The sequence below is a fragment of the Fragaria vesca genome, linkage group LG7 (genome assembly GCF_000184155.1).
Source record: "Fragaria vesca subsp. vesca linkage group LG7, FraVesHawaii_1.0, whole genome shotgun sequence".
Classification (NCBI taxonomy): Eukaryota; Viridiplantae; Streptophyta; class Magnoliopsida; order Rosales; family Rosaceae; genus Fragaria; species Fragaria vesca.
Window position 1 is genome coordinate 19183864 of NC_020497.1, and position 27652 is coordinate 19211515.

Genomic DNA, 27652 nt, shown 5'->3' on the forward strand with positions numbered 1-27652 from the left:
TTGAAATTGATTTACCAGCACTCCTGGCATTGAAGTATTTTCAGAAGGATACTTGTCCAAAACTCCATTATTAACCAGAGGAATTTTTATGTGGAAGCAAGGGGATAGAGACCACACAGTAAAAATGTAAAATGCCAAAACTAAAAGGGAGTACTCTTCGAGTCTTCTCCTACCTCTCGATCCCCACTCACAAATATTACTCAATTTCTAAAAGAAGCTCATTTAGCTGAGCTCACAACACTGATTCAGAGCTAGGCTCCACTCCCAAAGGGGCTGTTTTCTATTCAGTGTGTGCCAACTTTTCCCAGAACCTGAGTATGCACTAGGCTAATGTAATTGCTCAATCATGATGCTTTGATTACCTTTTAGCCTCTTTTAGCCAATCTTTTCTTTACCTACTTCTCCTCTTGCAGTGATTTCACTAAAAATAAAAGCTTTCCTTGCTTCCTGGAGGCTCATTGCTCAACTGGGTCATTGTCACTGTTTGCTTTCTGAATTGAGAAAAGCTTCTTACCCAAGAGGGTAAGAACTAATTAACCTGCACATACCAGAGATATTTATAACATTCACTATCAGCTGTGTGTGGTTCTGCATTCATATGAATCACTTCTATGGATTGCTGGGATGTTTGTCACAGAACTTATGCATGTGTCAGTGAATTTATTCTGGAATAGACTGTAGATGTGAATGGAAAGTTTGATTCATTGATGTATTCTTGAAAGAATGTCAGATTTGCATTTATTTATTTTGGTTAAAATTGAGAAAATCAGAGAGTTTGTGAGTTGGTTTTGATTCCACTATAATTACAGCGCTCCAAGTTTAGTTGTTGCTTATTGGTAGTGAAGTTTTATTGGTAAAACGATAGTGGATAAGCTGTAAATTAGACATTAACCAAAAAAAAAAAAAACTGTAAATCAAACATTAACCAACTCAATTCTCACAGATTATGCGAGTCCTGATTTTCAATTTGCATAAGTTGTGATATCGGTTTGTATGATTGAAATTTTTGTCTTGTCATACTTGTTGTAGTGCTTGGTATAAAACAAATATAAGATTATCGATCAAAATCAAAATTGTTGTATGCAACAAAGTTTGAAAGATATTCATTTCCAATAACACAAGTTTAGAAAGACATTATGCCTAAAATCTTTGTAATAAAAAATCACCATAACATTGTTATTTTTTTTGGCAAATTCTACCAAAGAAAACCCAGATTACTTGATTTGAATACACATCATCAGGCACAAATGAAATAGAAAATCAAAGGATATTGTTGGCCTGCAATGTCTGAATAAAATAACCAAATTTGTTTAAGGTGAGGAAATAAATATATCCATTATGATAATTTAAAATAAAAAACTGAAACAGAAATACAAAAGTTCTCTCTGACAAAATCCCCATTCCCAAAGACCCTTCTTGTTCGGATTGCCCTCTCACATTTTCAAAAAAAAAAGAAAAAAAGAAAAAAAAGGGATGGCCCTCTCACTATTCTAATCCAGCATGGTGCTAACAAATGAATACAACACACGAAAACTTCGGTGAAAGCGACCCAGTATGGCGCCAAGTGGCGTGTTACCTTGACCTAAACAACTCACTGGTCAGTAAAACGAGCTCACATGTTCTTACACGCACTCAATAATTCAAAACCTGTTTATTCCTCTGGTGGGTTACCTGAGATAACCCATGTCACCATTATCCTTCCTTATTTGAATAAACGCATTTTCAACCTTCCATGCCACTACTGCATGTTTGTGTCTGTATATATAAACCTGTAGTGAGAAGAAAGAAGAAGAAGCAAGAAAGAAAAAGGGTTTGTGGGAAATAGAATTAAGTTGCAGAGATGTTGGAGGAGATTACCAATTTGGCAGAGGTCAGTTTGAAGAGGACTGCTACTACTCACTTTGTGCTGGTGCATGGTATCGGTGGAGGAGGTTGGTGCTGGTACAAAATCCGGTGTCTCATGGAGAAATCCGGCTACAAAGTCTCCACGGTTGATCTGAAGAGCGCCGGAATAGACCCCTCCAACGTGGATTCGGTTCTCTCTTTCGACGACTACAACAAACCACTCCTCGACTTCCTCTCTTCTCTCCCCGAATATGAACAGGTTTGTCCAAATTTCATTAACTTTGATTAATGAAACTGTCGAATACATTAATTGCCTAATTAGATAAGAAGAGTAATTTGTGTTTTTGATTGAGATTATGGATTGGAGTGTTCTTTTGCAGGTTGTGCTGGTCGGGCACAGCGCCGGAGGGTTGAGCGTGACGCAGGCGACGCTGAAGTTTCCGAAGAAGATCCGGCTGGCGGTTTATGTGGCGGCGACGATGCTCAAGCATGGCTACCTTTCTGAGGAAGATGTGAAAGATGTACGTAACGTGTTTCTTTCATTAATATTGTTCTTTCTGTTTCATTGGAATCTGCTTCATTACCATGCATGGCTCTCAATTTGATTGACTGGGAATTAGGAAAGGTGTTTTGAAGTTTGAAGTTTGTTTTAAGATGCCAATATTGGTAATGGCGTATAGCTAAGATACATATGTGTGTGAAATGCAGACAGAGATGGCTACCAACTATCACAAGGAGGATAATGGTTGTTAGGCCGGCTTATCTCCTTAATCTTCATCCTAATGATGCTATATTGTCCCTAATTACTCTTGGCCGGTTTAATAATTAATCATTCATTATTAAACTCATACGTTACTAAATCAAACATATATGTTACATATTATTCTGATTTAACTTTAGTTTGAACAAATATTATAACAATCATAAGTTGAATGATTTGGAAATCTGGATAGCTTTTTTGCTCTCGAGTCTTGTCGGCATGCTTGGTGTTCATGTTGTGGGAGAACCAGCAAATGGGGACGTAAGCTTTTGATCTTGTTTATTGTCTATTAGAAAGGAGCTAATTATAAACCCTTTTGAGCTTGCTAGTAGCTAGCTTCCATGAAGAAAAGTACCTCGCACGCCCAATCAGTTAAATAATAATACAATGTAGAGCCTCCCAATTATTGAAGTGGGACATTGGATGATTATAATAAATCAAGTTATTTATCTATAATCTTGATTAGGTTTTACTAATTTTATGGTCATTCGTGTTCGTGTTGAACAGGGAGTGCCTGATTTATCCGAATTCGGTGACGTGTACGAATTAGGGTTCGGATTAGGAGCTAATCAACCACCAACAAGCGGAGTTGTCAAGAAAGATTTCCAACGCAAAATCATATATCAAATGAGTCCTCAAGAGGTAAGTTTAGTAGTTTCATCCTCCATCTTTCTGCTCTTTTAATTTTTCGCTTAGCCAAGTTATCAATAACACAATGTATTTACTATTTGCATTCGAGTCATTTCACCTAACACATTTCATCAAACACGTTGTCTTTGAATATATCTCTCTTCTGCCTCCATGTGGGAGAGAGCTTTCATTTGATCCAAACGTACAGTTCTGGACACTGGTGGGTAACTGAGCATATATACACTACTCCCTGTTCAGTGCCAGAAAGATGCATTGATATCATTCACTTTGCACTAGCAAATTTATTGGACGGTGACTCGGTGAACATGAACATCAAATCCGTAGGCATATTTTTCACATGCAGTTTGGTTCAGAAACGATTCGATACGATAAGATAGTACTTATTTCCTGACGACTGGTATTTATGTAGGATTCGACTCTTGCTGCCATGCTTTTGAGACCAGGACCGCTCCTAGCTATAACGACAGCCCAGTTTAAGGAAGAAGACGATGACCATGATGACACGGGTGTGCTTGACAAGGTGCCACGTGTCTACGTGAAGACGTTGCATGATCACGTGGTGAAACCGGCGCAGCAAGATGCGATGGTCAAGCGGTGGCCGCCGGCGGAGGTCTATGTTTTGGATAGTGATCACAGTCCCTTCTTCTCCCAGCCGTTTCTGCTCTTTGGATTCCTTGTGAAGGCTGCCGAGGCTTCTCATTGCAGGGAGATTATATAGATGTGGCATGCATCAATGCGCATGGGTCTTCTTTGTTTTTGTTTTGGGGTTTATATTTTGCAATATATAGTTATGTGATTTGGGATCAATGAAGTCTTCTAGTGCAAAGGAATATGGAGACTATTGAAATAATGAAGAACAGAAAAAGATGCATACATGCACCTTGTGTTATCTATTGATTTGTACACTTCACTAATTATATGACAAGATAAAAGAGTCATATTTCGTATAAAAAAACAAAAAATTATGAAATCCACACACTCTAAATTAAAATTCACACACTTTTTTCTTTTTTTCTGGTAACTTAAATTTTATCTTTTAGTGACTATAAACTTCGTGTTTTGTGTGAATGTGTTAACCAAAAAAAAAAAAGGTGCACGGATTTCACATAAAAAAAAAGAAAATAAAAAAAGAAGAGTCGTATACTCGTATTTGAAAACTTTATGAGTCATATACAATTATTTTCAAAAAAAAAAAAGTCATATATATACAATTAATCTTCTACTCAGCATAAGTTTATAAACGTAGGATTCAAGTTTAACGTTCATGCAGTTTAAAAACATAACATTCAAGTTTTCACAAAGGTGCATGCAGTTTAATTATAAACATAAGATTTTCATCTCTTGTTAAACTTCATCCATAATTTGATGTCGCAGTGGTATTCTTGCAGTCGATATCTGATTCAACGATATATAGTCGACCAAATTTCCTCAGTGAAAGTACTAGATATCAAGTGTGGGATAAAGATCTTATGTTTATCCGATTGTTATCCGATTACATCGGTTCCGAATCCTTGTAACTCTTCGTCGTTTATAAATGAAGGTTCTCTTGATAAAAAAAAAAAAAGTGTTGGGTGGTGAAGATATTTTGTAAGAGTATGGCAGTCATATTCAACCTAAGAATCTGGAAAGCTCAAGTTTCCCAGCTCAACCAGGAGAAGTCTTGCTCGACTGGTTTTTAACTGCAGTATCTTTCTGCAATAACTCTGATCTCGATCCATGAGGTAAATGCATATCATGTTTACAACTAAAAGATTGAGTTTGTTTTTGGTAGATATCTGTCTAAATTATCTTTGAGATACTTTAGGAAAATAGATGCTTATCTGTTAGAAAAGAATATGGAATACATATCTGTTATAAACTGATTTGATTCTTGTTTCCTTGTTTATCTCAATCAGGAATCAAAGGTGATTCAGTTGAGGGGGAGTCCTTCCTCTTATATATATGATTGAGTTGTATTTTGTAAGTTAGAGTTTTTGATATATTTTATAAACACATAGTGTTCTTGTTGCAACACTGCTGCATATTTTGTTTTGATAAAAACTCTCATTCTTTTGTTATTGCTTCATTGCATCTATCATTTCATTGTGATCGAGATCAGTGTGTTGGCTAACAAGGAGTGCTTGGTTCATCTGTTCAAAGGCTGGATCCATTGCTAGAATAGGAATATCAGTTGTAAAAGATCAAGCTAGTTTGTGTGCTAGTAAACGTGAAAGTATTGTTCTTCACTGCTTGATAGGAATTGTAATTCTATTTACTCTTAGTGGATTGATTTAAGTGTGGACTACTATAAAGTCTCGCAGTGAGGTTTCCTTGTGGAAGGTTTACACTGTAGTCAAAATCTTGTTGTTCTTATTGCTCTTATTTTTCTTTGCAATTTATATTACATTGAGGAACAGCAAAACCGGTTTATAGGTCCTGAGTATACTTTCATATTTAAGCAACACAAAGAACTTTGTAAATGAACTAATTTTTTTCAAGTTTAACGAGAGCATATTCAGTACACAACGTGTATTTTCAAATACATATAGAAACATGATGGTCAACACATATAAATTGTTATAAACGGTTAAGATTGCGTCATGTAAAACACGTCGTGCATACAAGAATTTCCAAAATTTAATTACCAAAATTTGTTTGCTCCAAATTTCAGTTCGTCATACTAGTCTGTAACCAAGCTCGACACCATTGCAAATGCGTAAGGGAAGAGGATAGCTAGAACCAAAGCTCCATCACTTTTATTTTCTGTAATATCAAGCCATACTTATATGTACACACACACACTACTTTCCATTCAATCGTGCACTGCACTTTAGATCAACGATCTCTTATTACAAGAACTATTACCTAGATTTCTTAGTATTTTCTTATCAAACCATTTCCATTTCAGCTTGTGTAGTTTTCTCTTTCTCAACACCATTAGTATTTTCTGCTTTTACTACCTTGTCATCCGCCACAACGGAAGTGACTCCCTTCCCTCCGACCTCATTATTCTCGCCTGAAATCTCCTCCAACGACCGCCCCATCGTCTCCGGCACCAACAACGTGAACAACACCCCAAGCAAGTTGACAAAAGCAAGTCCCCTTATCGCTCTCTTCACACCCTTAACCTCCTGCGTGTAACTCTGCACCACAAACGCCCCAATAATCGCCCCAGCCTTCCCTGCCGCAGCGGAGATTCCATGACACGTGGAACGCAACCGCGCCGGAAAAAGCTCAGCGGGGACAATGAAGGTGGTGCTGTTGGGTCCGAAGTTGGCAAAGAACAAGGTCAGGCCGTAAAGAACGGCAAACGCTTTACGGTTGCCCTTACAATAGTCGAATCTTGAGTCTGAAGGACATTTCTCTCCTCTGAGATCTTCGTATTCAAATCCGAGAATGGCCATGAAGATTGACATGAGAATGAAGCCCCCGAGTTGGATTGGGAACCGGCCGATCCGGTCGATGAGGAAGACTGTGAACCAGTATCCGGGGACGGTGGTGGCGAGTGCCATTAGGAGCATTGACTTGGATAGCAAGTAAACTTCCTCTATAGCGTTCATTTCTGTGGATTTTGGTAAGAGACGTATAGAGGGGTAGATGTCTTTTTGAGTGAGTTGGAGACTATAGAAAGCAATGTCTAGTAAGAACCATGTGCTTGTGGTGCCAACAAGATGTAACCCATGTATTCTAACAAAATCCCTAGAGAAGAGCCCGTATGCAGAACTAGGAGCCAGGACTACCTTTTTCGGGGTTTCGGATTCTCCACCGGCGGTACTAATAGGGAAGCTGTCTATCGGTTTCTCGAGGACTTTGGCCATGTCAGCTGCAGCCTTATCATGGTCACCTTTTACCAAGGCAGTGTACCTCGCTGTTTCGGGCATCTTCAGCCGCCAGTAGAACGTCAAAGCTGCAGGGATTGCGCCGAACATGAGGACGATTCGCCAAACAAAGTCGCCTTCTGGCTGTGTGGATAGCACATTGTTGGTATGGAAATTGTCAGCAGGGAAAGCTAGCATGAAGGCCCTTGACACAACTAGGGCTACAGCTCCAGCCACCAATATGCCAACTCCTTGCATTGCAAAAACTGCAGCTACAAACCCTCCTCGGGTTTTCGTGTTGGCATATTCGGACATGATGACCGCCGAGAGGGGATAGTCACCTCCAATCCCAAATCCGAGCCAAAACCGAAAGAAGCAAAGAGTTGTGACTACACTTTTAGGACTAGAGCCAAAGGAAAGGCCCGAGGCAAGAGCACACCCCACCATAGTGACTAAGGTGATTCCATAAACTTTTTTCCTGCCGAGTTTATCTCCAAGCCAGCCAAAGAAGAGTTGCCCTGCTAGGGTGCCAAATAGAGCAACCCCCGTTATGGCATTGTTGATGTTTGGAGGTAGAACACCGGGTTTGTTAGTAGAGGGATCGTAGAAGTAAAGGCGGCCAATAAGTTTCGTGACGGCAGTGATGCAAAAAAGGTCATAAGCATCAGTGAAAAATCCCATGCCTGCAATCACAATTGCCTTGTAATGGTAGAGTTGTGTCTTGGCATTGTCAAGAGATGTGAAGACGGACTCTCTTCCCTCTGCCATGGCCGGAGTAGTAGTGCTATTCTGCAACGGTGGCTGACTCAATATTAGAGCCGGGAAGTGTTGGCCAACAAATGGAGTAACTATTTAACAAGGTCTATGAGGCGGAGGTTCCTCTAGTTTGCTTGGTACTTTGACAGATCATTGCTTTGTATTTCAAGAAATGCTCTTTGTAAGTATCGATATCATTAACATGTTTTGTCATTCTCTTTGTCTCTTTCTGTTTCTTCCTCATCTAATTTAACCCTGAATTTATATGTTGCATTCATGCATTGGCTGTTTATGATTAATCGTAATGTAGACAATTTGGAAGTTTAGATGTATATAATTGTCAAAAGTACACAGATGCATTTTTTTGTTGTTTTGTTGTTTTTGTTTTTGATATGTATAGGTTGAGCAAGCTTAACTAGCAAGAATATGCATAGGATTGTGCAAATTGCAATTTGCATTGGATTGTTTTTCATCATGTTTCTTAGTGATATCCTCTACATTGATGTTGGATTTTGTCTTAAGCCTATTTATCATTTATCTGTTGCCTGCCGATTGAAATTATTATAAATTTCATCTGATCGAGTTGTTGGACTATCAGAACATCTGTGTGCTAAATCTATGCGAATTTGCTAAACAAAATATTTCAGTTGCCTTCAGCTCCTGCTGCATTGTTTTTTCAAATGTGCAGGACAACTTATTCCTACTGAGTTCCCAAGTGCTTTTGTTTCAACTTCCCAACCTTACAAGCAACAAAAAGATATTATATATTTACATTGCCTTTGCTCAATCTATGATCCCAAAATTCTCTGACCTGATGGTCTAACTATGAAAACTAAGAATCAGATCAGTAAATATGACTGATTTTCCTGAGAATATCCGCAGCTAGAAACTTATGTGATCATCACAAAATTAAGAGTCAATGACGAGACATGGTTGCTAACTGAGACATAGCAGCTATCTTCTTCTGGAGCTCAGTCTTGTTTCCTCCAACTAGCGTATCGACTTGTCTTCCATTTTTGAGAAAAACAAATGTTGGAGTGGCTTTTATGTCCCATGAATTACTCAACTCCTGCACCATTCATCAAGATATATATTGCTTTGTGAACCGAACTATTGCATTCAAACAAGAACACATAAGTCGAATTGGATGAGCACTTTTCTATACTTACAGCGAGGTCGTCGACATCCACGGTTAGAAATAATATTGAAGGATGTTTAGCTGCTACCTCAGCAAAGACCGGTGCAATAGTTATACAAGGATTGCACCATGATGCACCAAAGTTTGCAACAACCTATAGGACAATGAAAGTATTAGGCAAAAAGTTAGGCATATGTGGGATTTCTGATGAGAACCATAGAAACTTACAAGTTTGTCTTCCTTGATTGCTTCTGATAACATTGTTTCCCAATTATCCATGGTCCTTATAAAATGCATATTCCCACCGGCTTCACGAACATTATGTTGACCGTTATCACTATCATCTCCAGAAAACTGCAAGAATCAAATATATTCCTCAGTTGGTGCAACAAACAATCATTCTCTAGCAATTAAGTGTGTCATATGAAACTTACCATACAAGAAGAACAACAAGTTCCCATCTGAGTGCGCACTGCCAGACCCGAAGAAGATTAACATCTGTGGAACCAAATGGTTTACATTGCACGTACATCAGATCAGAAACACAAACTCTTAATTTGCATAGTAATGAATATGATCCTCCACGAAAGATCCTCTTGCATAATAATGCCCTCAATTTCAGTAAAAGCAAGAAGACAATGCAAGGCCATGTAAAGCAAAACGGATCTTCTTCAATCCAATCCATCATACCATTTTAACAAAATGTGTTCTAATCAGACGTCGAACAATTCATCATAATTTGCAATGTGGAAGATGGCCTTTGCAAATTAAGTTGCATTCTTGTCACATCAAACTAAGGATAAAGATAATTGAAAAGAAAACTATTTGATCGATCTAAATTAGAAACATGATTGTTTTTTTTTTTTGATGGGAAATAGAATGATCATGATGTAAACAAAGATATGGGTAAATATCCAATTTGATTAGAACATCTACCTTTCGGAATCCTTCATGGTGATTGACCCCTAAACTCAACCAGGAAAGAATAGTCCCGGCCAAGAATTTGGGGATGGAAGACAGTTAGACAGAGAAATGAAAAATTTTAGGAACACTGATTCAAGATATATATGAAAGAAAAACGACTGGCTTGTCATAATAAACAGAAAGTCTGATTAGATATTGGACTTGAGAATTAATAATAATTTTTTGCCATTTTCATTTTTTTCAAAGTTGTAAATAGGAGTTGTAATAGAAGAACAATTCCTATTTACAACTTTGAAAAAAATGAAAATGGCCAAAAATTGCAACATTAGCATCGAACATTATTTTGGGGAAACAATAGCATCGAACATTATTTTCAAATTGCAGACATGCATCTGAAGTTGCTACATTCCATTCCAAATAAAGGAAACTAAAGCTTTCATGGGGTATCAAGCTCAGATTCAGAGGAAGGCCTAGTCTTGGTATCAGACTGCCGAAATTCCTCTAGCATTCTAACAACGTCATCCATTTTGGGGCGTGACTCAGGTAGCTTTGCTACACATGCCAATGCAATCTGCAGCATCTGCACCATCTCTTCTTCAATGCCTTGTTGTTTAAGCAACTCCAAATCGAAAACCTCAGCAGTCCATTCCTCGCGAACCACAGACTTCACCCACCTTGGGAGGTCAACCACAACATCATCATAGTGCCCTGCATTTTGAAGTGTGGTTTTCCCTGTCAGCATTTCGAGTAGGAGCACACCAAAGCTGTATACATCTGATTTGTCGGACATTTTGCGCATGTCAATTGCCTCTGGTGCTCGGTATCCAGTAGCTCTTCGTGACATGGATGTAGCCACGGGAAAGTTCATTAGAGGAGTCAACCCAACATCTGAGATGCAAGCCTCAAGTTCTTCGGTTAGGAGGACATTGGTGGATTTTATGTTACCATGGATGCATTTTACACCACCCTCAGAATGAATGTGAGCAATTGCCCTTGCAATTCCAAGAGCTATCTTTAGTCTTGAATTCCAATCAAGCGGGATTCTTCCAGCATCCCTGCTTCCTATAATTTCAGACATCAAAAGATGAATTGTCAAATGTGTATTGACACATAACAGATTTGGTGCAGTTGGCATTATAGCTGAAACTATGACATGTGCATGAAGTGAAAACATGTTTAGATTACAAATATATACCATGCAAGTGAGCAAACAAGCTTCCTGCTGGCATGTAGTTGTAGACCAAAAGCTTCTCATCTCTGGAATAATAATAAGCCTTAGGAGGCAGAACATTTGGGTGCTTTCCAACCCTCTCCACAACCTCCATATGCTGCTCAAACTCCTTCTTACCCAAAACAACTTCCTTTAACCTTTTCACTACAACAGTTGTTTCCTCATCCAAAACAGCCTTGTAGGTTGTCCCATAACTTCCTTTTCCAAGAACTTCAGCGGATGCCCTCAGTAGATCCTCAAGATCAAAATTGTAATTGCATCCTTCAAAGAAGAACAGCTTGTTCTTTGTTGCCGCTTGCACTCCACTTCCGAAACTTATAGACTTCGTATCAGTCTTTTCATCACTAGAGGCACCACTCTTCCCTTTCAACATGCCACTGCTTCTTTTGCTAGTCCTTTTAAAACAGCACATGATGCCCATGATGACCAAAAGAAAGAACACAGCAGCTCCCCCAATCGCCAGAGCAATGATAGACCCTAGGCCAAATAACTTTTTGGTGTGTCGATTTTCCATGATTACAGGTGAGGCTGCAGGCAGGTAAATAGGGGAAGGTGAAGGTGATGAAGAGGATGAGATCTTAGAACAATGGTTTAGAGGTTCCCCACATAAGAGAGAATTCCCAAGAAATGAGGAATGAGGGTACTTTTGGAGGGAATATGGAATTGAGCCATTCAAGTTGTTATAGCTCAAGTTCAAAAGTTTAGGCCCTGTGAGGCTCAGGTTGGGGATGGGACCAGAGATAGAATTGTTTTGAAGACTCAACTCTACGAGCCTTGTCAGGTTACTAATGATGGTTGGAATGATCCCAGATAAAGAGTTGAAGGATAACTCTAATACAATGAGATTGGGGGAGAGAGAAGCAGGTATGGCACCAGAAAAGTTGTTGTTTTGGAGGTAGAGATATTTCAATGAAGGAATAGACAGAACATCAGAAGGAAGAGTTCCATTGAGAAAGTTGGAGTGGAGGCTAAGGACTCTAAGAGCATCAAGCTTTCCAATAGTGTTGTTTGGGATTGAGCCAAAGAGTCCAATGGCAGGAAGATGTATGTCAATCACACTGGTGTGGTTTAGATTGCAAGTGATTCCAATCCAAGAGGAGCAAACTGGTGTAGAACCATTCCAGTTGAGTTTTTGTGTATGAAAGACATTGGCAGCAAAGTCAAGGAGGGCTTGTTTATCAGAGTTGAGGTCAGCAATGACTGAGGAAAATAAGAAAGGGAGTATAGGGAAAAGGAAGATAAGTTCAGCAATGGAGGACTTGAGCTTCATGGTTTTCTGCTCAGAATGAAAATGAGAAACCAAAAAAATGAAGCAAAGTTAGTTAATAATGTGGGATACAAATAGCAGAGAACACCCAATAATCGTATACCCTTTTTGTTTTGGCACAACTCAAATCCCAATACTCCAAATTCCCGACCCTAAATCTCAACATAGCAAAGAAACCTTACTGTGAAAAGGGCTGATTACAACTTTGGTATATTAGAAAAGCAAAGTGCTCTTTCTTTACCCAAAAGAAAAAGATAAAAAGAAAAGCCAAAGGAAGAAAGAGGAGAGAGCTGTCACCCAAACTCAGCTGCAACTTTCCCCTCAGCAGAAACTTAGCACTCTAAAGTTTGTGAACAAGTGAAGAAAAGTAAGCAATATACAAAGCAATGTAGTGGAACTGTGGAATCCAAGGAGAAGATAGCGTTCACCATTCATAAAGAAAAAGAAAAAGTTCATATCTTCATAGCTAGATTTACTTCTTTGTAATTTGATGCTCTTTAGGCCTAGATTTATCAGTGAATAAATATAAATGCAGATACATTGGTTCATAACCATAAGCACTGGAAATCAACTCCAGACTGCCAGCCTCAGATATGCTTATTCTCTCTATCAAGAACATTCACTACATAATGAATTTGCTATGCTGCAGAACCTAATTGATAATGTTCAAAAGCAAAACTTTCATCATATACTGAAATCTGTGAGAGGTTTAAGAAAGAGATCGAGTTTCGAACAAAACAAGTGAAGGGTAGTAATCACAGAGTTTTGTTTCACCTGCAAGAAATGATGATCAATGCAATGTGTCACAGACTCCAGATTTTCCACCTGCAAAATGACTGAACTTCCGACTTCTAGCACTCACACTCTCAGGAGCTATCAAAAGGAGCTCAAATTTTGAATGAAACGGGAATATCAGTCTCATGCCATATATGATGTGGAAACGGAAGTTTTTGGTAATTACTGATTTCATTATAGGAGTTATAAGCAGGAGTGTCAGGTAGGAAGAACAGTAAAAAAATGATTAGTAAATAGAAGTTATTCTAAAACACTAACGTTTAGCAATTATACATAGTAATTGCAATCCAGAAAAGCTAATCATACATTAACCATGTCCCATGCTAAAGGTTTAAAGTAATATGCACTCTGGAATAGTAGAAAAGCAAAATGATTCCCATGTCAGTTCTTAGCTGAAGGAGTACTGTGTCCACAAACCACACCTTTTGAATTTTTTAGGTAGGAAAAGAATAATTCCTCCAAACCTAATGTCGTGTTCAGTGGCCTTTGTAATAATCAATATTTATGAGATATAGATGTGTCTGGTAATCGTAGAATGTGTACTTTTAATAGATGCAATTGCTTATAGATGTTTATTATGAGTCACTAGTCTAATGTTTTGACTTCAAATATGTGATTATATCAATACTTAGAGAGAAATCTTCAGCTCACATGGTAGGGTTACCAAGTGTTAATCATATATTTCTGAAAGAAAATGTGGTTAATTATAGTGATCGATAGGTGGAAGCATGGACCATGGACATAAACGTACATTATTGTCTCAGTGAGTAAGAGAGATGGAAATTTCTAACACTTTGAGTAAGAGTACAACAAATGAATTTAAGAACAAGGAAATTTCTGATTCAGAGCTCAACAAGACAAACAAGGAGAGGGTTTGGAATTGATATTGATGATATTGAAAGGGGTAGCAATTAAGCTTAAGCCTGAGTCTGAACATTATGATCATATTGTCCGCGAAAATGGTAGTTGGCTACCCGCAACTGTTGGCTGATGTTCAATTGATGTTGCAGTTTTTGATTCTTTCCTAGCATTGGTTGTATATAGGCCTGTGTGCATCACTCTCACAAGCGCTGAGTGACGAATCCTGATACAAAACCGGTGATAGAGAACAAAATTTCCAGTATACTGTTGTGCACTTCCTCTATCTGTTCACAAATTGTACAGAAAGTTTCATTTATCCGGGAATACAATAGTAGCTAGTGACTTAAAGATTTCATATTTCCAAGCAGTGTGAACATTGCAAATCAGAGAAGCTAAGAATTAATGGTATGATAGTTGCTTCAGCTGTTCATTGTGGTCATCGTAAGCTTTTGAAATTTGGAAAGTAGGCTATTTGAAGAATTTCAGTACAACTTAAACCTTGTAGTTCTGTTTGTGCATCCTCCTCATCTGCAATATATTATCAGTTTATCACATTTTCTATTGCTTTCATAACAGGATCTCTCAGCCCAGCTATTAGCTAGTCCAACACCAGCTTTGTCGACTTCATTGCCAATGGGGATGTCAACTGCCAATAACTTCATATCATACTGCATAAGATGGCAGTAATGGACTCATGGTACCCTAAACGTTTAAATGAGAAATAGTCCAAACGATCAGCAGGCACTGATAACAAACATACCTTGCCTTTCTTAATCTACACTTCGCAATTAATTAACCAGACCTTATTCTCCTAACCTTGTATTGTGAAAATGGGGAAGCACTGCTTTGCACAATTGGTAAAATCTATGAAGTAAAACAAGACTGTGGAGTGACTGACAATCACATAAGTGCACAATATATCAACATTTCAAGTCCTACCATCGATCTTAGATAAGAGCAATCCCATTGGAAAGACAAAGGGAACTTGCTAGAGGCAAAGTTCGATGACTAGGTCACTGCATGAATCGATACCAAACCCCATAAGTTATAACTCACAAGTTCAATTTGGTAAATGGTTAGACCTAGCTTATTAGGGATTCAACCGGTTAGATATCTAGTGATAGTAACACTCTTTGTTTGTTATTGGAAGAAGAAGCAGCAAATCTCCAAAATTTATTGATGGATGATTTCCTCCTGACTTTAGGGATATATTTTGTAATCATGCTGACCGACAGGCAGGACGTGTGTATGGGAGCGACTGTGTCTCCGCTGTGGCAACTAGCAGTCTCCTAAACGATCGACTTGAGGTGAAAGCTGGTGAGTTAGAGAAGGAGGGGGTCACTGATGCAGCAGCAGCAGCAGTTCGTCTTTGAACAATGGTAATGCATCTTATTTTGCTATCGGTGACAGACAATTCGATAAGTGACTTATAGTGAATGTACTGATGTAAGCTCTTGCCTTTGAGGTGATCATGTATCGTGTGTACTTAACCAGCCTTTACTAGCTGAGAAGAAATCACTTTGAGCAAGGTTAAATTAAGTATACATGTGTGATGTGAGCTAAATACTTGTATCTTGTACTATATATATATATATATATATATATATATATATATGTGTGTGTGTGCGCTTTGCTAGCTGCATACTTGGATCTAGTATACCGATCTCTTACTAAGTAATTTCCTTCATATCTTAATATACATTTACTTATTTTTAGCAATTATTAATCAGTCAATTTTCAGTATCATGTAGCCTTCTCTTCCATTTGCTTTATGCATGTGTCTAGAGAGTAGAGAAGCCAATTTCGTGACTCAACTACTAGAGCCTTACTTTTTGATAATGTAAACTAGGATTGGGGTAATTTTACTTTCCGATCTTGATCATATGTGAAAGTAATCATAGTTCTAAAAGAATTAGAAAAATGCTCACATTTAGAACATAAAACCCAGAAGAGTGCGACATAGAGAGAAAATAAGGTCCTAGAGAAAGTGAGAGAAAAGAAAGGAGCAAAAAAAGGCTATCGATTTTGTTTTGGTCGTTGATCTATTATTTTTAGATTTTTAATTGATTGAATTAGGGAAATGTTCACGTACGTAATAGAACCTAAACAAAAAAAAAAACAACAATACAGTTTTCCCTCTTATCCTCTATATATTTAGGTGTCCATTGTCATTACCTCACTCAACCACTCTCACTCTCTCTCTCTCTCTCTCATCGCCTCCCTCCTCTCTATTTCTCTCTGTCTCTGACCATGGGGATCTTCCGTCTTTTCAAATTCGCCGGCTCCCTCTTCGGCGGCCATCCCAAACCGCCGGCGACATTTCCGAAAGCAGTTTTCAAACCCTCGTATGATGTTCCTCGCCGTACCATCGTCATCGAAATCAACCCTATGTACAGATCCGCCGATGTCTCTTTCGTCAAACGAGATTGCCTCAAGTTGTTCGGCATTGACGAGTGTGGGTGAGTAATGTTTTTAATTCGTGAATGGGTTATATGTGTTTATCTGGTCATGTCTAAAAATTTACTTTTTTTGTTGCAGAGAAGTGAACAAGAAGGTTGATGAGAAGCAGGAGGAGGAAGACAAAGCTGGAAAATGAGTGCGTACGGGTATGGGTTTTGGGGATGATTTTGGGTATTAATCAACTAATGTAGCCCAGTTTATGCTTAAGTAATGGATCATATATGGCCTAGTATGTTTGTTCTAAACTATTATATATCTAATCTTTCTGGGGTTTTGATGAATGGAAGTTTTCGTTGTGTTGGATAGATTTGTTTGCTCCATATTCTTGTTTACTCGGAAACAGTTCCTGGTAGAGTTAGTTTTCAATTTGCGAATTCCATATGGACATGTAGTATGAAGGTTCTGCACTTGTACTTAGAAGTTTGATTCAAGCAACAGGGTTCAATCATGCATCTGTCTCTGTCTGCTACTTGGCCATACATGCGTTTTAGTTACATAATCAATCATATTGTCTCACTTCTTTACTGTTCATATTCAGTTAAATATTGTTGTGGAGTTTGAATCAGAACTGTGGGAATCATCAGAGAGTGTGAATAGATTGTGGTGGTGGACTGGTGGGTGCTGTAGATAGAAGCATATTTGGCTCATTTGGTATCCTTATCATTGCAGATGAGACTCTTTCTGAGCTAACTCTTATCGATTTCAACCTCACCAATTTGTCACAACCTTTTTTCTGCACAGACGAATAAGTTTGCATCTCCAAATTCTTGAAGTTCTAAGTATGCTTATGCGAATTGCTAGCTAAATTGTTGTGTAGTGTTCAGATGTTAGTTGCTTACCGATGCAGGTCATCTAAGGTTCCTGATTTTGTTCTAAAACGTTTACGGAAGTGAAGTTCCTATGTTGTTTGGTAAAGTACTTTACGAGAGTATTGATGTGTATCCTTGACAAGTTTATATCTCCTCTTTTAGCATAGGAACCCTTTAGCATATGAGTGCCAAATAGTCTAACATGTTAGGTTGTCAATCTAAAATACTTTGTCGGATGTTGAACTAGACCTAGCTTAGGGATTCAACCTGCAGTTGGATATCACTTTGTTGACTTCAGGGATATAGTTGGATATCTAAGTGATAGTAACACACTTTGTTGACTTCAGGGATATAGTTGGATATCTAAGTGATAGTAACACACTCTGTTGGCTTCAGGGATATATTTTGTAATGCATACAGACCTTTTGCCACTTAGGACTCGGTTTCCTAATCAAATCCAGAAATCCTAGAGCCGAAAGGAGTCCTAGATTTACCCTCCTGTGGGATTCATTAGTATTTAAAGCCTTGGGACTCATTAGGGTACACCTCCTCCTAGAGCTTCTCTTTACGTCGAAAGTTCAGCTATGGTGATATCAGGTGAGCAGAAAAAACGTAGAAGATGTGGCATTACCGAGTTGCCGGATTGCATGATGGAATACATGGTCTCATTGCTACCTCTAAAAGACGCAGTGAATACTGTTCTGGCTTTCCCTCCAAATTGGAAACTTCTATCTCATGCAATACTAACAAGGCGCAATCTTGAACTCGACTATGATAACATCTTTGGGAGCGAATTCGTAGAATACGATTCGTGGCAGCAGTGCCGAGATTTTTTGAGACGTGAGTAAATACTTGCAGCAATATCATGGTAACAAGGTAGACTCTTTCACATTGCAATGCTATTCTCCTCTTGAATCTCATGTCAGTCTTAATGAATGGATTCGTCTCGCAGCTATGAAAGGTGTTGAAGAGCTTCATATTACACTTGCTCTTCATTCGGGCTATGTTTTTCCTCCGAGTTTACATGTTGGCTCGACTTTAAATCTAAAACATCTATCATGAGAGAGCTGTAACTTCAGACATGCTACTACTGGTTTTGTTCGGCTAACTACTCTTTCTCTAAAAGATGTTATCTTTGATCAATCTCCGATGCCAAATCTCTTCTCTGTTTGTGTGTTACTCGAAAGCTTGACCTTAATTAGCTGCCGGATGGCCCGGATTCAAGCGAGTCCGTTAATTGCAGGTGATCGTCTAACTCATCTGAAAGTGATACAATGTGAGGAGGGACCCAAGACGGAGATTCGGGCACTAAATCTAGCTTCCTTGGAATACATTCCATTATTCCAAGTGCAGCTCTTTTTACATAAAAGCTTCACAATTAACCAGAATTTTCTTCTGCAACAGATGGGGTACGTGAAACAATAGTAGCTCGAACATTAGTACTTGAAACATTAGTACCTCAAGCACTGATGCAATTTGCACCGTGTCCCAGGGGAGTTATTCAGAACGGCCCAGGGGAGTTATGGAAGAAAAACTCAAGACAGTAAGGACTGATGCTCGGATCATATTTCTCGAATGACATAGCATAATTTAGAAGCAGTGTGAACAGTAGTACAGATCAAAGCAAAGAAACAAGGTATGCTTGTGGCTTCAACTGTCTATCTTTATTTCCCCTTAGGGGGTCATCTTAATTTCAGAAATTTCCAAAGCTGGCTATTTGCAGCACAATGTTTAAACCTTGTCACCAACTCGGCAAAGAAAAAACAAAAATGCAAGGTAATCTACAGTAATCTGAGACAATTTGGTCAAAGACTCGCGCATTATTTACAACTCCTCTGTGAAAACAAACCAAGAAGAGAATGGAAAGGATAAGAAACAAAATTCTATCAGAGGGAAAAAAAATCTCACTGTGTCCCATCTTTCCCATCTTTTTCAAGCTTCTCAATTTCTTCACGATCCTTTCTTTCTGCCTCCAGACGTTCTCTTTCAGCGTCCTCCTCGTCTTCAATCTGATCAAGATTATCAAAAATCTTCTCTGCAGCCATTGCTTTCACAACAGGATCTCTCAGCTCAGATATTAGTCCACCGCCAACTTTGTATTCTTCTTCATCCCCAATCAGGAATAACCGTTGGTCGGGTCCTGATGCCATGGGAATGTCCACTGCCAATAGCTTCATATCATACTGCACAGAAAGATCACACCCAAAATCTTTAATCAGAAAAATTTGACAATCAGAGTACCTCGTAAGTCATTACACCAAAATCATGGTTTCAACAGTCCTGCATCTACTAGTTACATCTAGTAGCCATAACTTAGCTGTGCGCACAGAGAATACACTCAATCTGCTCTCTTTCAGTGACAGAAACTGTGGTATAGTATAAAAACAGTAGTAGATAGATACAACGAACTCGTCACAAGTTCCACAACATAGAAATCTAGCAATCTAATTTTCAATAAATGCTACTAGTTTGAACTTGCATTTGGTAAATGAGACTAGGAAAGAATAGAAACAAAATGCTTCTGAAGATCTTAAAGGCCCTTAAGCTTGTTAAAAAAGAAAAATCCCAGTAGATTTATAGGCTAATGACCCAATGATCAACCAAAAAAAAGAGAGAAGAAGATGGTGAATGGGTAACCAAAGGTTATTGCACCGAAATCAACTTTTTTCCTTTTTCATGGACATGAGATTCCGTAGTTCTCATTATTCATTAGAGAAGACAACCGCAATAGAATTATATCAGATAGCTGAATCTAAACATAAGCACATACCTGGCCTTTCTTCTTCTTTACTTCAACATTGACCAGACCTTTTCTTTCAGAACCTCGTATTGGGAAAATGAGGAAGCATCGCTTGCTCCTGAGAGTTGGCTTGAATTTTTTCAGTTGAAACCCACCTCCGGACATTATATAGGCTCTTAGATCTGATCCTGTTAGAGGGGCACCCATGACCTCAAGAATCCCAGCAGATGTATTGAGCTTTGTCATGGCAATCCTATATACTTTATCAGGATTGATTGTGTACCTCGAGCGCAGATAAAGACCCTGAGTAGAAGAAAAAAACGTTCAGCACTCAAAACGGTAAAATCTATATACTAAATCAAGACTGTGGAGTGACAGACAATCACACAGATAGCAACCGCATTATCAAGATTTCGAGTCATACAATCCTAGATATAAGCACCAACCTGTGATCATATTTAGACCTAATACAGCAAAACAAATCCCCTTGAAAGACAATCTGAACTTGCAAAGTGCAAGTGTTAGGTCAATATGCTACCACTCAGCCATTGCATTAAGTGCTACCAGATTCCAAGCTGAATGGTATATGATGGACCTACAGTCAGAGAGTGCAAAACTACAACATCTGTTCCAATAAATCCGATGCTTATTCTAATTGTTTTGATAATCCAACACTAAGGTGTGTAAAACTATTAGCTGAAATCACTTCTCAACTAGTACATTCTACAAATTCAGCTGTCCTATAAACTAAAGAACATGCAGATGAACTGAGCCTTGTCATGGGAATTCTATTAACATATCAAATTTCAATGGCGACTGTTGCAGGGACATAAAATCCCAAAATAGAAAGAAGCATGAAACTCTGAAATGGGAAAATCTAAAACGTATAGCACAATTGTCGACAGACAGTCGATCACATACACATGGAACATCAATATCCAGATTTCAGGTCCAACAATCCTCAACTTCATTTTCGGATCATATATAGAACCCAATGAAAGCAAACCAAAACCCACTGGTCCAATCACTAGGTCATTACAGTGTCACTCAGTCACTGCATTGAGTGATACCATACCTTATAACTACCAAGTCCATATGGTTTAACTCGACATATGTTCCTATACACCACTCGTAAATCGAACAGCTCAAAATAACTAGTTGACTAGAACTCACTACATTTTCAGCTGTTATATGCTATTGCGAAACAAACCAAAACAACAAGAACACACCGGCATTGTGATTCAGAGCAAAACTTACGGCGAAAGCGACCATAGCAGAAGAGAGAGCTAAGAAGCCATACTTGGCCATCCCCTCCGAAAGGTGCACAAAAGTGCTGGCAATCCCAAACATGATCTTCCACAGAATGGCGCAAACCACAACTCCTCCAGCTCCGACCAGCACCAGATTGTTCCTCTTCCAGAACGCCTCCACCTGCAACCCTAGCGCCTCCTGGTACCGGTGGAAAGTTGACGACGCCGCCGCCAGCGGCTTCTCGAAGATTCTCTTCGCATTGCCGGCGTCCGGCTTGAACGAGAAGAATCTGAGCCCGGAGGCGGGAAACGGTTTTGGGGGAGCGGGGGAGCGAGGAGGAGGAGGAGGAGGAGGATTGGAGTGGTGGTGGAAGGTGCGGCGGAAAGTGGTGGTGGAGATTTGGTGGCGGTGGAAGCGGAGGAGACCTTGGAAGATTCGAGATGAGGGTTTTGACATTTGGGAATTTAGGGTGTGTGTGATTTGGGGATTTTGGATTCAACAAGAGTGAAAGAGTGTGGCCTCACCAGGCCACCATTAAATAAATAAAGGGTGTTGATTTCTGTCTTCTTAACCAAGCACTGCCATGGACTTCTTCTTCAGCTCTCTATTCTTCTCAATTAGAGGTTCACTCTTGGTTTTACAAATGAGATGTGGAAAACTGTGGTTAAAAAATGAATTTTACCTAGGTAGGTAAATAGTATTGCTATGTCCACTTGTTTTTTGAACTAATTTTCCAAAATTACTAACCAAATTTATGATCGACTCTATACGTCTCAGACGCCAAATTTATGCGCTAAGCTCGAGCCGTCTCAGACGCCTCAAGCGCTCCTATCGGAGCTTGGATTGAGGCGGTTGGTGAGTTTAGCGCGTATGGCGTCGACCATATCGATCTAGGCTTGGACATACAGATGCTGTAGTTCTTGGGACATTGGTTCTGCCATTCAACTAGGGTTCAGCAATAAGGAGATAAACAGTGATTGCGTTTGCAGTTTAAGCGTAGATGACTAGATGGAGAACAAGGAGATGGAAGAGAGTGCAGAATGAAACAGTCATAAGCCGACCCCTATGTTCAATGAGGAAGCAGCAGTATGATACTATCTTGCAGCCCTTGCCATTTTAATGACCACCAATGAGAAACGGGAGGAAAATGGTGGTGGTGTGTTAGAAGGAAGATGAAATGAGGAGTGATGGCATGGTTCAGAGAGGATATGTTAAACATACTGCACAATTAATAGAGAAACCAAACATTCAACTAAATAAAACTGCAGTCTTAATCTCTGTAGTTGAAAACAAAAGGCGTCTTAACATCAATATTACTGGCGTTCACAACTCATACAAACAAACTCAACATTAGTTTAATGGAGACCAAGCCAAAACCCAAAAAACATATGCTCAACAAGAGTCCTGCATGAGGTCGCAACTAAAGCAGTCTTATTCTTCAAGCAACGGGTGCAGACAGGAAAGCTTTTCCAGGTTGACGGTTAGCAAGAGCACCATGGCACCCATAAAGCTGCAGTCAAATAAAAGAAGCCATTAGATACCAAAGTGAACACTAACACCAATTTCAGCAACTAATGTGGCAAGAGGCAGCAATTTAAACTGGCACATTTAACTAAGGTCCTAACAACGTAAAAGAATGATGAAACTGAGGTATTGAAAGAACAAATAATCCAAAAGAATAGCTTATCACTAAAAGAAGAATGTTCCATTCCAAGTTGCCAATATTTATTTGCAGGCGGATGTAAGTATCACCTTAGCATTAACACCATCTGGTTGAATTTTGCCCTCAGACTTGAACTTCACATAGTCATTACGGTTAAACTTGGTGAATCCCCTGAGAGAAACACAAAACATTAGAGGTGAAAAGTTGAACAATATAATTTCTAGATGAAAGGCTGTTTCATTCAGGCATGCAACACCAATACAAACAATATGTTCATACGTGGAAAAATCAATGCCATTATGGAGCAAAAACTTACCACTTCCTGCTAACAATGATCTTTTGGCGACCAGGAAACTTGAACTTGGCACGACGGAGGGCCTCCTGTGCATGGTGACTGTTGCTATCCTTGCAGCGAACAGAAAGAAGGACCTGTCCAATAGCAACCCGAGCACAAGTTCCAAGCGGCTTTCCAAAAGCACCCCTCATTCCAGTCTGGAGCCTATCAGCCCCAGCACATGAAAGCATCTTGTTGATGCGCAGAACATGGAACGGATGCACCCTGACTCTCAAGTGGAAAGCATCCTTCCCAGCAAACTTGGCCATGTATTTGTTGCATGCAATACGAGCAGCCTCAAGAGCCTCACTCGACACATTTTCCTTCTCCCAACTGACAAGGTGAACACAGAAGGGGAACTCATCAACACCCTTCTTCTTCATGCCAACATCATAGATTCTGATCTTAGGATCAGGGACACCACGACAGAACCGTGACTTGGGGTACGGCTTGTTTTTTATTTGTCTGTAGCACCTCGCAGGTCCTAACAAACATCACAAAATCCACAAAATCATCAGCAAATCACAAACATCATGATTGATTAAAACTACATAAAATAACGACATCATTACAAAAGTCACACGTATGAACACAATAAAATTCCATATAACAAACATCTGTATATGCTAGAGGAAAATAACAGTGTAGGATTGTTTTATTAGCTCAAAACGTTTTGAATCGAAACTAAGAATTAGGAAACGGATCGATTAAGCACATACACGTTCCATTTCTGTATCGAAACGCAGAAAATCACGAGTACAATTGCTTAACAGCTCGCAAAACCAAGTAGATTAACAAATCGTTAAATCGTTCTCAACAAAATCTATCTACCAGCAACAAAATGAATTATCTAGATCTAAACCGGGGAATTCTATATAGAAATAATACATCGATGCGCGAATAAAATGAAATCATGAAGGAAGAACGAAATAGAAGAGAGAAAGAAAGGGACTTACTCCTCCCCATGGCGACCTCCTGATTCTCCTTCCTGCTGCTGCTTGTGATTTTGGAACCGCAAAATCCTAATATGAGGCTTTTATAGTAGATACAGGTGTGAGCATGGGTTTTAATCTGGGCCTCAGTGCTGTCACGCCCAATCTATGTAGTCCAACTTCAATTTGTTTCTCTTTTTCTATTATTATTATTATTATTATTATTTTGAAAATTCTTTTTCAATATTAAAAAAACTTAAATTTATTATTCAATAACTTGGTAAAACAAGTTTTCCAACCAACTATTTCTTGCCCATCTCGATTCCACTTTCAAAATGACCTTGTATTTATAACTAGGTTTACTTATGACTACGAGCAAGCTGAATTTGAATTTCAACTTTTATTAACAAAGACGGTTTTCTTAATAGTAACAAAATTCGTTTGTATGACCTGAAAGACTTAGAACATACACATATTTTGTCGATTTCTACAAGTTGTTGTTTACATTTACGTGAGTGGTGCAGACAGTTCAAAATTTTGTTAGACTAACCTTATTTTTTTCTCAATCTCATTCTGCATAATCTTAATGTCTAGAATTAGTCGTGAAAATGACATATTTGTTTTTGTTAAAAAATAAAAATAAAGGTCGTCAAGGAAAAAAAATCGATTTTTGTTCAGTCTACTCTGCTGACACGTGTAAAATGAATACGTGGCGCTCTTATGCTATATTGATCGACTCTGTAATCGCAGTTTGAAAGAACCAACTAGACTACTCGATCTCTCAGCTGCACTGTCACTAATCCGAGAAGATGAAAATCCACCACGTTGCTTGCTTGGAAGACAATTACGCATACCTGTAAGCTCAAATCCACTCTTCAATTTCATCTCAAATTACCCTTCTTTGATTGTTACAGTTTTATATTTCGTTTTGGGTGAATCAGAATCATTGACGAGAGCACCAAAGAAGCGGCGGTTGTGGATCCTGTTGAACCCGAAAAGGTTCTTAAAGCGGCTCAAGAGCACGGTGCCCAAGTCAAAATCGTCCTCACCACTCACCACCATTGGTACAATGACTCCAATCCACTTCACCCTTCTTGATTCAATTATTAAAATTTACTGTGTTTCTGTTATGTATGTTAGTTTGGCAATCTGCTATGTACTTTTTTATTTGAGTTAATTTTGACATATCTTTAACGCTATGTTATGTAATAGGGATCATGCGGGTGGAAATGAGAAGATAAAGGAGTTGGTGCCTGGTATAAAGGTGTATGGCGGTTCTGTTGATAATGTGAAGGGCTGCACTGATAAGGTGGACAATGGTGATAAGATTACGCTCGGAGCTGATACTCAAATACTCTCACTTCACACACCATGGTATGGTTTTTACTATTCGGAGTTGTCTTGTGGTCTTAATTCTGCTATGCAAATAATGCAATGGATTGTATGCTGAGTCTTTTTGGAATAATTGTTTTGCGTTACTGTGCTGCTATGTATAGATTTCCGAGCAATGTCATATGATTACCTTATTATTATGCGATTGTTTTGAACTTACAGAAATATTGAACTATTAATGCAACACATTTCTTTGATGCAAGATAGACTTACTTCCTGTTAAGCTGTGCCAATATATCTACTCACAATGTAGTAGAGAGTTAGAAACTCAGTACTTTAATGAAAATGAAAAAGTGCCACAGAACCAAAGTGAATCAAAATTAGATTAGCTGCTCTCCTACTACCTTAGTAAATTCTATTATACTACTATTTCTTTTTTGCCTGATTGTTATTTGGTGGTTAGCATCTTCTATCTACAAACTCCTTTTTTGATGTTTTTAATTTTTGTTTTCTTCTCATTGATCTCATCAGTCACACAAAAGGTCACATAAGTTATTATGTGACTAGCAAAGAGGGAGAGGAACCAGCTGTTTTCACCGGAGACACACTGGTATGTTTTGGAAGAAGCCTTGGTTTCTCTGCAACCAAAAGTTTTAGCATGTATCAGGAAAGATCTTTTAGGATACCTACTTTCCATAGTCTATTTTTGTCTGAATGCACTGTGCAAGATACATGTGAGTTACTGTATTGTGCTATGAAGTTAATCTCACGTGTGTCCCTATGAAATGATATCTAATAATTGATATTTGGAACACCAAACCTAATTGATGCCCTTATAAGGAAGCCTTGGGATTAACTAGTTTTTTTTCTTCCTAAATTTGTCATTGCCTTGCTTTATGTCTCTACTTATAAGGATGCAAGCAGTTGATTGTGGTTGTTACTCTGTGTAGTTTGTTGCTGGTTGCGGCAAATTTTTCGAAGGAACAGCTGAACAGATGCATCAGTCACTGTGTGTAACTTTGGCTTCTTTGCCAAAGCCTACACGAGTTTACTGTGGTCATGAGGTAAGAGGGTGTTTCGAGGGTTTCGTAATATCAGAATTGGGGATATTTTAAATTCATCTGAGCAGTAGTAGATAAAGTTGGAGTAGGTTGTTTAACATGGGATTGTAAATAGTCTGACCTGCAAGTATATACTGTACATGAGTTATGAGTACAAGTGAGGAACTAACTGTAGGATTGATATCTTTTCTATAATCATCTGGATATATTAGTACTTAGCCATGTAGTACTGCGTAGAGCGATGCTTATGGGACACATCTTTCAATGTACTAATTGAGTTATTTATGATGTGGCACAATTCCTATAGATATTACAGCTTATAAGTTGCAGCATAAATATTTGATGAATTGTTGTTGTGTTGTTGCAGTACACAGTGAAAAACCTGCAATTTGCTCAGACAGTTGAGCCACACAATGCAAAGATAAAGCAGAAGTTATCCTGGGCACAGCAGCAGCGGGAAGCGGGTCTCCCAACGGTTCCCTCAACCATTGAGAGCGAGATGGAAACAAACCCCTTTGTGCGAGCTGATATGCCAGAGCTTCAGGTTTATTTCTTCTCATTTAGTTACAAGCTCCTTTTCATGGTTTTCAGAGACAAATCACTATATAAGTCGTATGAATGAAAAATTGAAAACCGATGTTTGAACATATTAAGTTGGTGATAGCTGTCCTTGCGGCGATACAGCTATCCTTACGACTTACGTAGTAATTTGCTTGTTTTACAGGAGAAGGTTGGTTGCCAAAATGCTGTGGAGGCTCTCCGCGAGATAAGGCAGAGGAAGGACAACTGGAGGGGCTAATCCATCAATCCACCACTCTGCTTACCTTACATACTGTGTGTCATCTTCCATTCTGCAGGGGCTAAATCTACCACTCTACTTATCATACATACTGTGTGTCATCTTCCTTTCCGCGATAAGGATTTGTAGAATTCGTTCAAGAAAAGTAAACTTTTTCCATGTTTTCGTCATGAACACCGCAAGTAATACAGTTTGTGTGATGTATGTGGCTTACAGGACCGGCACTCTTAGTTTCCATCTTGATTC

The 27652-nt window shown here is 38.8% G+C and overlaps 7 protein-coding genes and 1 non-coding gene across 9 annotated transcripts; 3 read left to right on the plus strand and 5 right to left on the minus strand.

The window, feature by feature from the left end:
• The first annotated feature begins 1719 nt into the window (after positions 1-1719).
• Positions 1720-4211, plus strand: LOC101309096 (methylesterase 17-like). The gene is made up of 4 exons (XM_004307698.1): positions 1720-2104; positions 2226-2366; positions 3113-3247; positions 3666-4211. The coding sequence occupies exons 1-4, from the start codon at positions 1841-1843 to the stop codon at positions 3972-3974; spliced, it is 849 nt and encodes a 282-aa protein (XP_004307746.1). The 5' UTR covers positions 1720-1840; the 3' UTR covers positions 3975-4211.
• Positions 4212-6123: 1912 nt separating this feature from the next.
• LOC101292357 (inorganic phosphate transporter 1-1-like) lies at positions 6124-7821 on the minus strand. The gene has a single exon (XM_004308947.1). It carries the CDS (start codon positions 7819-7821, stop codon positions 6124-6126), a length of 1698 nt encoding a protein of 565 aa, XP_004308995.1.
• Positions 7822-8725: 904 nt separating this feature from the next.
• LOC101292650 (thioredoxin H9-like) lies at positions 8726-9408 on the minus strand. The gene is made up of 4 exons (XM_004308948.1): positions 9382-9408; positions 9176-9301; positions 8979-9101; positions 8726-8878 (listed from the first exon to the last, which is right to left on the minus strand). The coding sequence occupies exons 1-4, from the start codon at positions 9406-9408 to the stop codon at positions 8726-8728; spliced, it is 429 nt and encodes a 142-aa protein (XP_004308996.1).
• Positions 9409-10036: 628 nt separating this feature from the next.
• LOC101292948 (probable inactive receptor kinase At5g58300-like) lies at positions 10037-12372 on the minus strand. Its single transcript, XM_004308949.1, has 2 exons — positions 11067-12372; positions 10037-10933 (listed from the first exon to the last, which is right to left on the minus strand). The coding sequence occupies exons 1-2, from the start codon at positions 12370-12372 to the stop codon at positions 10308-10310; spliced, it is 1932 nt and encodes a 643-aa protein (XP_004308997.1). The 3' UTR covers positions 10037-10307.
• A 3846-nt stretch (positions 12373-16218) lies between these two features.
• Positions 16219-16836, plus strand: LOC101309394. Its single transcript, XR_185284.1, has 2 exons — positions 16219-16484; positions 16564-16836. It is a non-coding gene; the product is annotated as an uncharacterized LOC101309394 (transcript).
• A 2016-nt stretch (positions 16837-18852) lies between these two features.
• Positions 18853-21896, minus strand: LOC101309677. The gene is made up of 3 exons (XM_004307699.1): positions 21292-21896; positions 20065-20337; positions 18853-19477 (listed from the first exon to the last, which is right to left on the minus strand). Exons 1-3 carry the CDS (start codon positions 21739-21741, stop codon positions 19199-19201), a joined length of 1002 nt encoding a protein of 333 aa, XP_004307747.1. The 5' UTR covers positions 21742-21896; the 3' UTR covers positions 18853-19198.
• A 621-nt stretch (positions 21897-22517) lies between these two features.
• On the minus strand, positions 22518-24284 carry LOC101309971 (60S ribosomal protein L10-like). The gene is made up of 4 exons (XM_004307700.1): positions 24239-24284; positions 23265-23766; positions 23038-23119; positions 22518-22795 (listed from the first exon to the last, which is right to left on the minus strand). The coding sequence occupies exons 1-4, from the start codon at positions 24246-24248 to the stop codon at positions 22724-22726; spliced, it is 666 nt and encodes a 221-aa protein (XP_004307748.1). The 5' UTR covers positions 24249-24284; the 3' UTR covers positions 22518-22723.
• A 676-nt stretch (positions 24285-24960) lies between these two features.
• Positions 24961-27642, plus strand: LOC101310264 (hydroxyacylglutathione hydrolase cytoplasmic-like). 2 transcript variants are annotated; one of them, XM_004307702.1, is made up of 7 exons: positions 24961-25070; positions 25156-25278; positions 25427-25588; positions 26078-26156; positions 26497-26610; positions 26975-27151; positions 27332-27642. In XM_004307702.1, the coding sequence occupies exons 1-7, from the start codon at positions 25024-25026 to the stop codon at positions 27404-27406; spliced, it is 777 nt and encodes a 258-aa protein (XP_004307750.1). In that variant the 5' UTR covers positions 24961-25023; the 3' UTR covers positions 27407-27642. The 2 variants fall into 2 exon arrangements, with proteins under 2 accessions (XP_004307750.1, XP_004307749.1); XM_004307701.1 differs by lacking the exon at positions 27332-27642 and having other exon boundaries at positions 26975-27300.
• Positions 27643-27652: the final 10 nt, after the last annotated feature.

Excerpts from the sequence above, each read along its gene's own strand:
- LOC101309096 (XM_004307698.1), top strand. The coding sequence starts at position 1,841 with ATGTTGGAGGAGATTACCAATTTGGCAGAGGTCAGTTTGAAGAGGACT. Across the intron at positions 2,105-2,225 it reads CTCTCCCCGAATATGAACAG|GTTGTGCTGGTCGGGCACAG; the intron begins GTTTGTCCAAAT and ends GTTCTTTTGCAG. Across the intron at positions 2,367-3,112 it reads CTGAGGAAGATGTGAAAGAT|GGAGTGCCTGATTTATCCGA; the intron begins GTACGTAACGTG and ends CGTGTTGAACAG.
- LOC101292357 (XM_004308947.1), bottom strand. The coding sequence starts at position 7,821 with ATGGCAGAGGGAAGAGAGTCCGTCTTCACATCTCTTGACAATGCCAAG.
- LOC101310264 (XM_004307701.1), top strand. The coding sequence starts at position 25,024 with ATGAAAATCCACCACGTTGCTTGCTTGGAAGACAATTACGCATACCT. Across the intron at positions 25,071-25,155 it reads GAAGACAATTACGCATACCT|AATCATTGACGAGAGCACCA; the intron begins GTAAGCTCAAAT and ends TGGGTGAATCAG. Across the intron at positions 26,611-26,974 it reads GAGTTTACTGTGGTCATGAG|TACACAGTGAAAAACCTGCA; the intron begins GTAAGAGGGTGT and ends GTGTTGTTGCAG.
- LOC101292948 (XM_004308949.1), bottom strand. The coding sequence starts at position 12,372 with ATGAAGCTCAAGTCCTCCATTGCTGAACTTATCTTCCTTTTCCCTATA. Across the intron at positions 10,934-11,066 it reads CTTGTTTGCTCACTTGCATG|GAAGCAGGGATGCTGGAAGA; the intron begins GTATATATTTGT and ends CTGAAATTATAG.
- LOC101292650 (XM_004308948.1), bottom strand. The coding sequence starts at position 9,408 with ATGGGAACTTGTTGTTCTTCTTGTATG. Across the intron at positions 9,102-9,175 it reads CAATCAAGGAAGACAAACTT|GTTGTTGCAAACTTTGGTGC; the intron begins GTAAGTTTCTAT and ends ATTGTCCTATAG. Across the intron at positions 8,879-8,978 it reads TGGATGTCGACGACCTCGCT|GAGTTGAGTAATTCATGGGA; the intron begins GTAAGTATAGAA and ends TGAATGGTGCAG.
- LOC101309677 (XM_004307699.1), bottom strand. The coding sequence starts at position 21,741 with ATGTCAAAACCCTCATCTCGAATCTTCCAAGGTCTCCTCCGCTTCCAC. Across the intron at positions 20,338-21,291 it reads CTGCTATGGTCGCTTTCGCC|GGTCTTTATCTGCGCTCGAG; the intron begins GTAAGTTTTGCT and ends TCTTCTACTCAG. Across the intron at positions 19,478-20,064 it reads TAAAGAAGAAGAAAGGCCAG|TATGATATGAAGCTATTGGC; the intron begins GTATGTGCTTAT and ends CTTTCTGTGCAG.
- LOC101309971 (XM_004307700.1), bottom strand. Across the intron at positions 23,120-23,264 it reads ATCATTGTTAGCAGGAAGTG|GGGATTCACCAAGTTTAACC; the intron begins GTAAGTTTTTGC and ends TGTTTCTCTCAG. Across the intron at positions 22,796-23,037 it reads CAGATGGTGTTAATGCTAAG|CTTTATGGGTGCCATGGTGC; the intron begins GTGATACTTACA and ends ATTTGACTGCAG.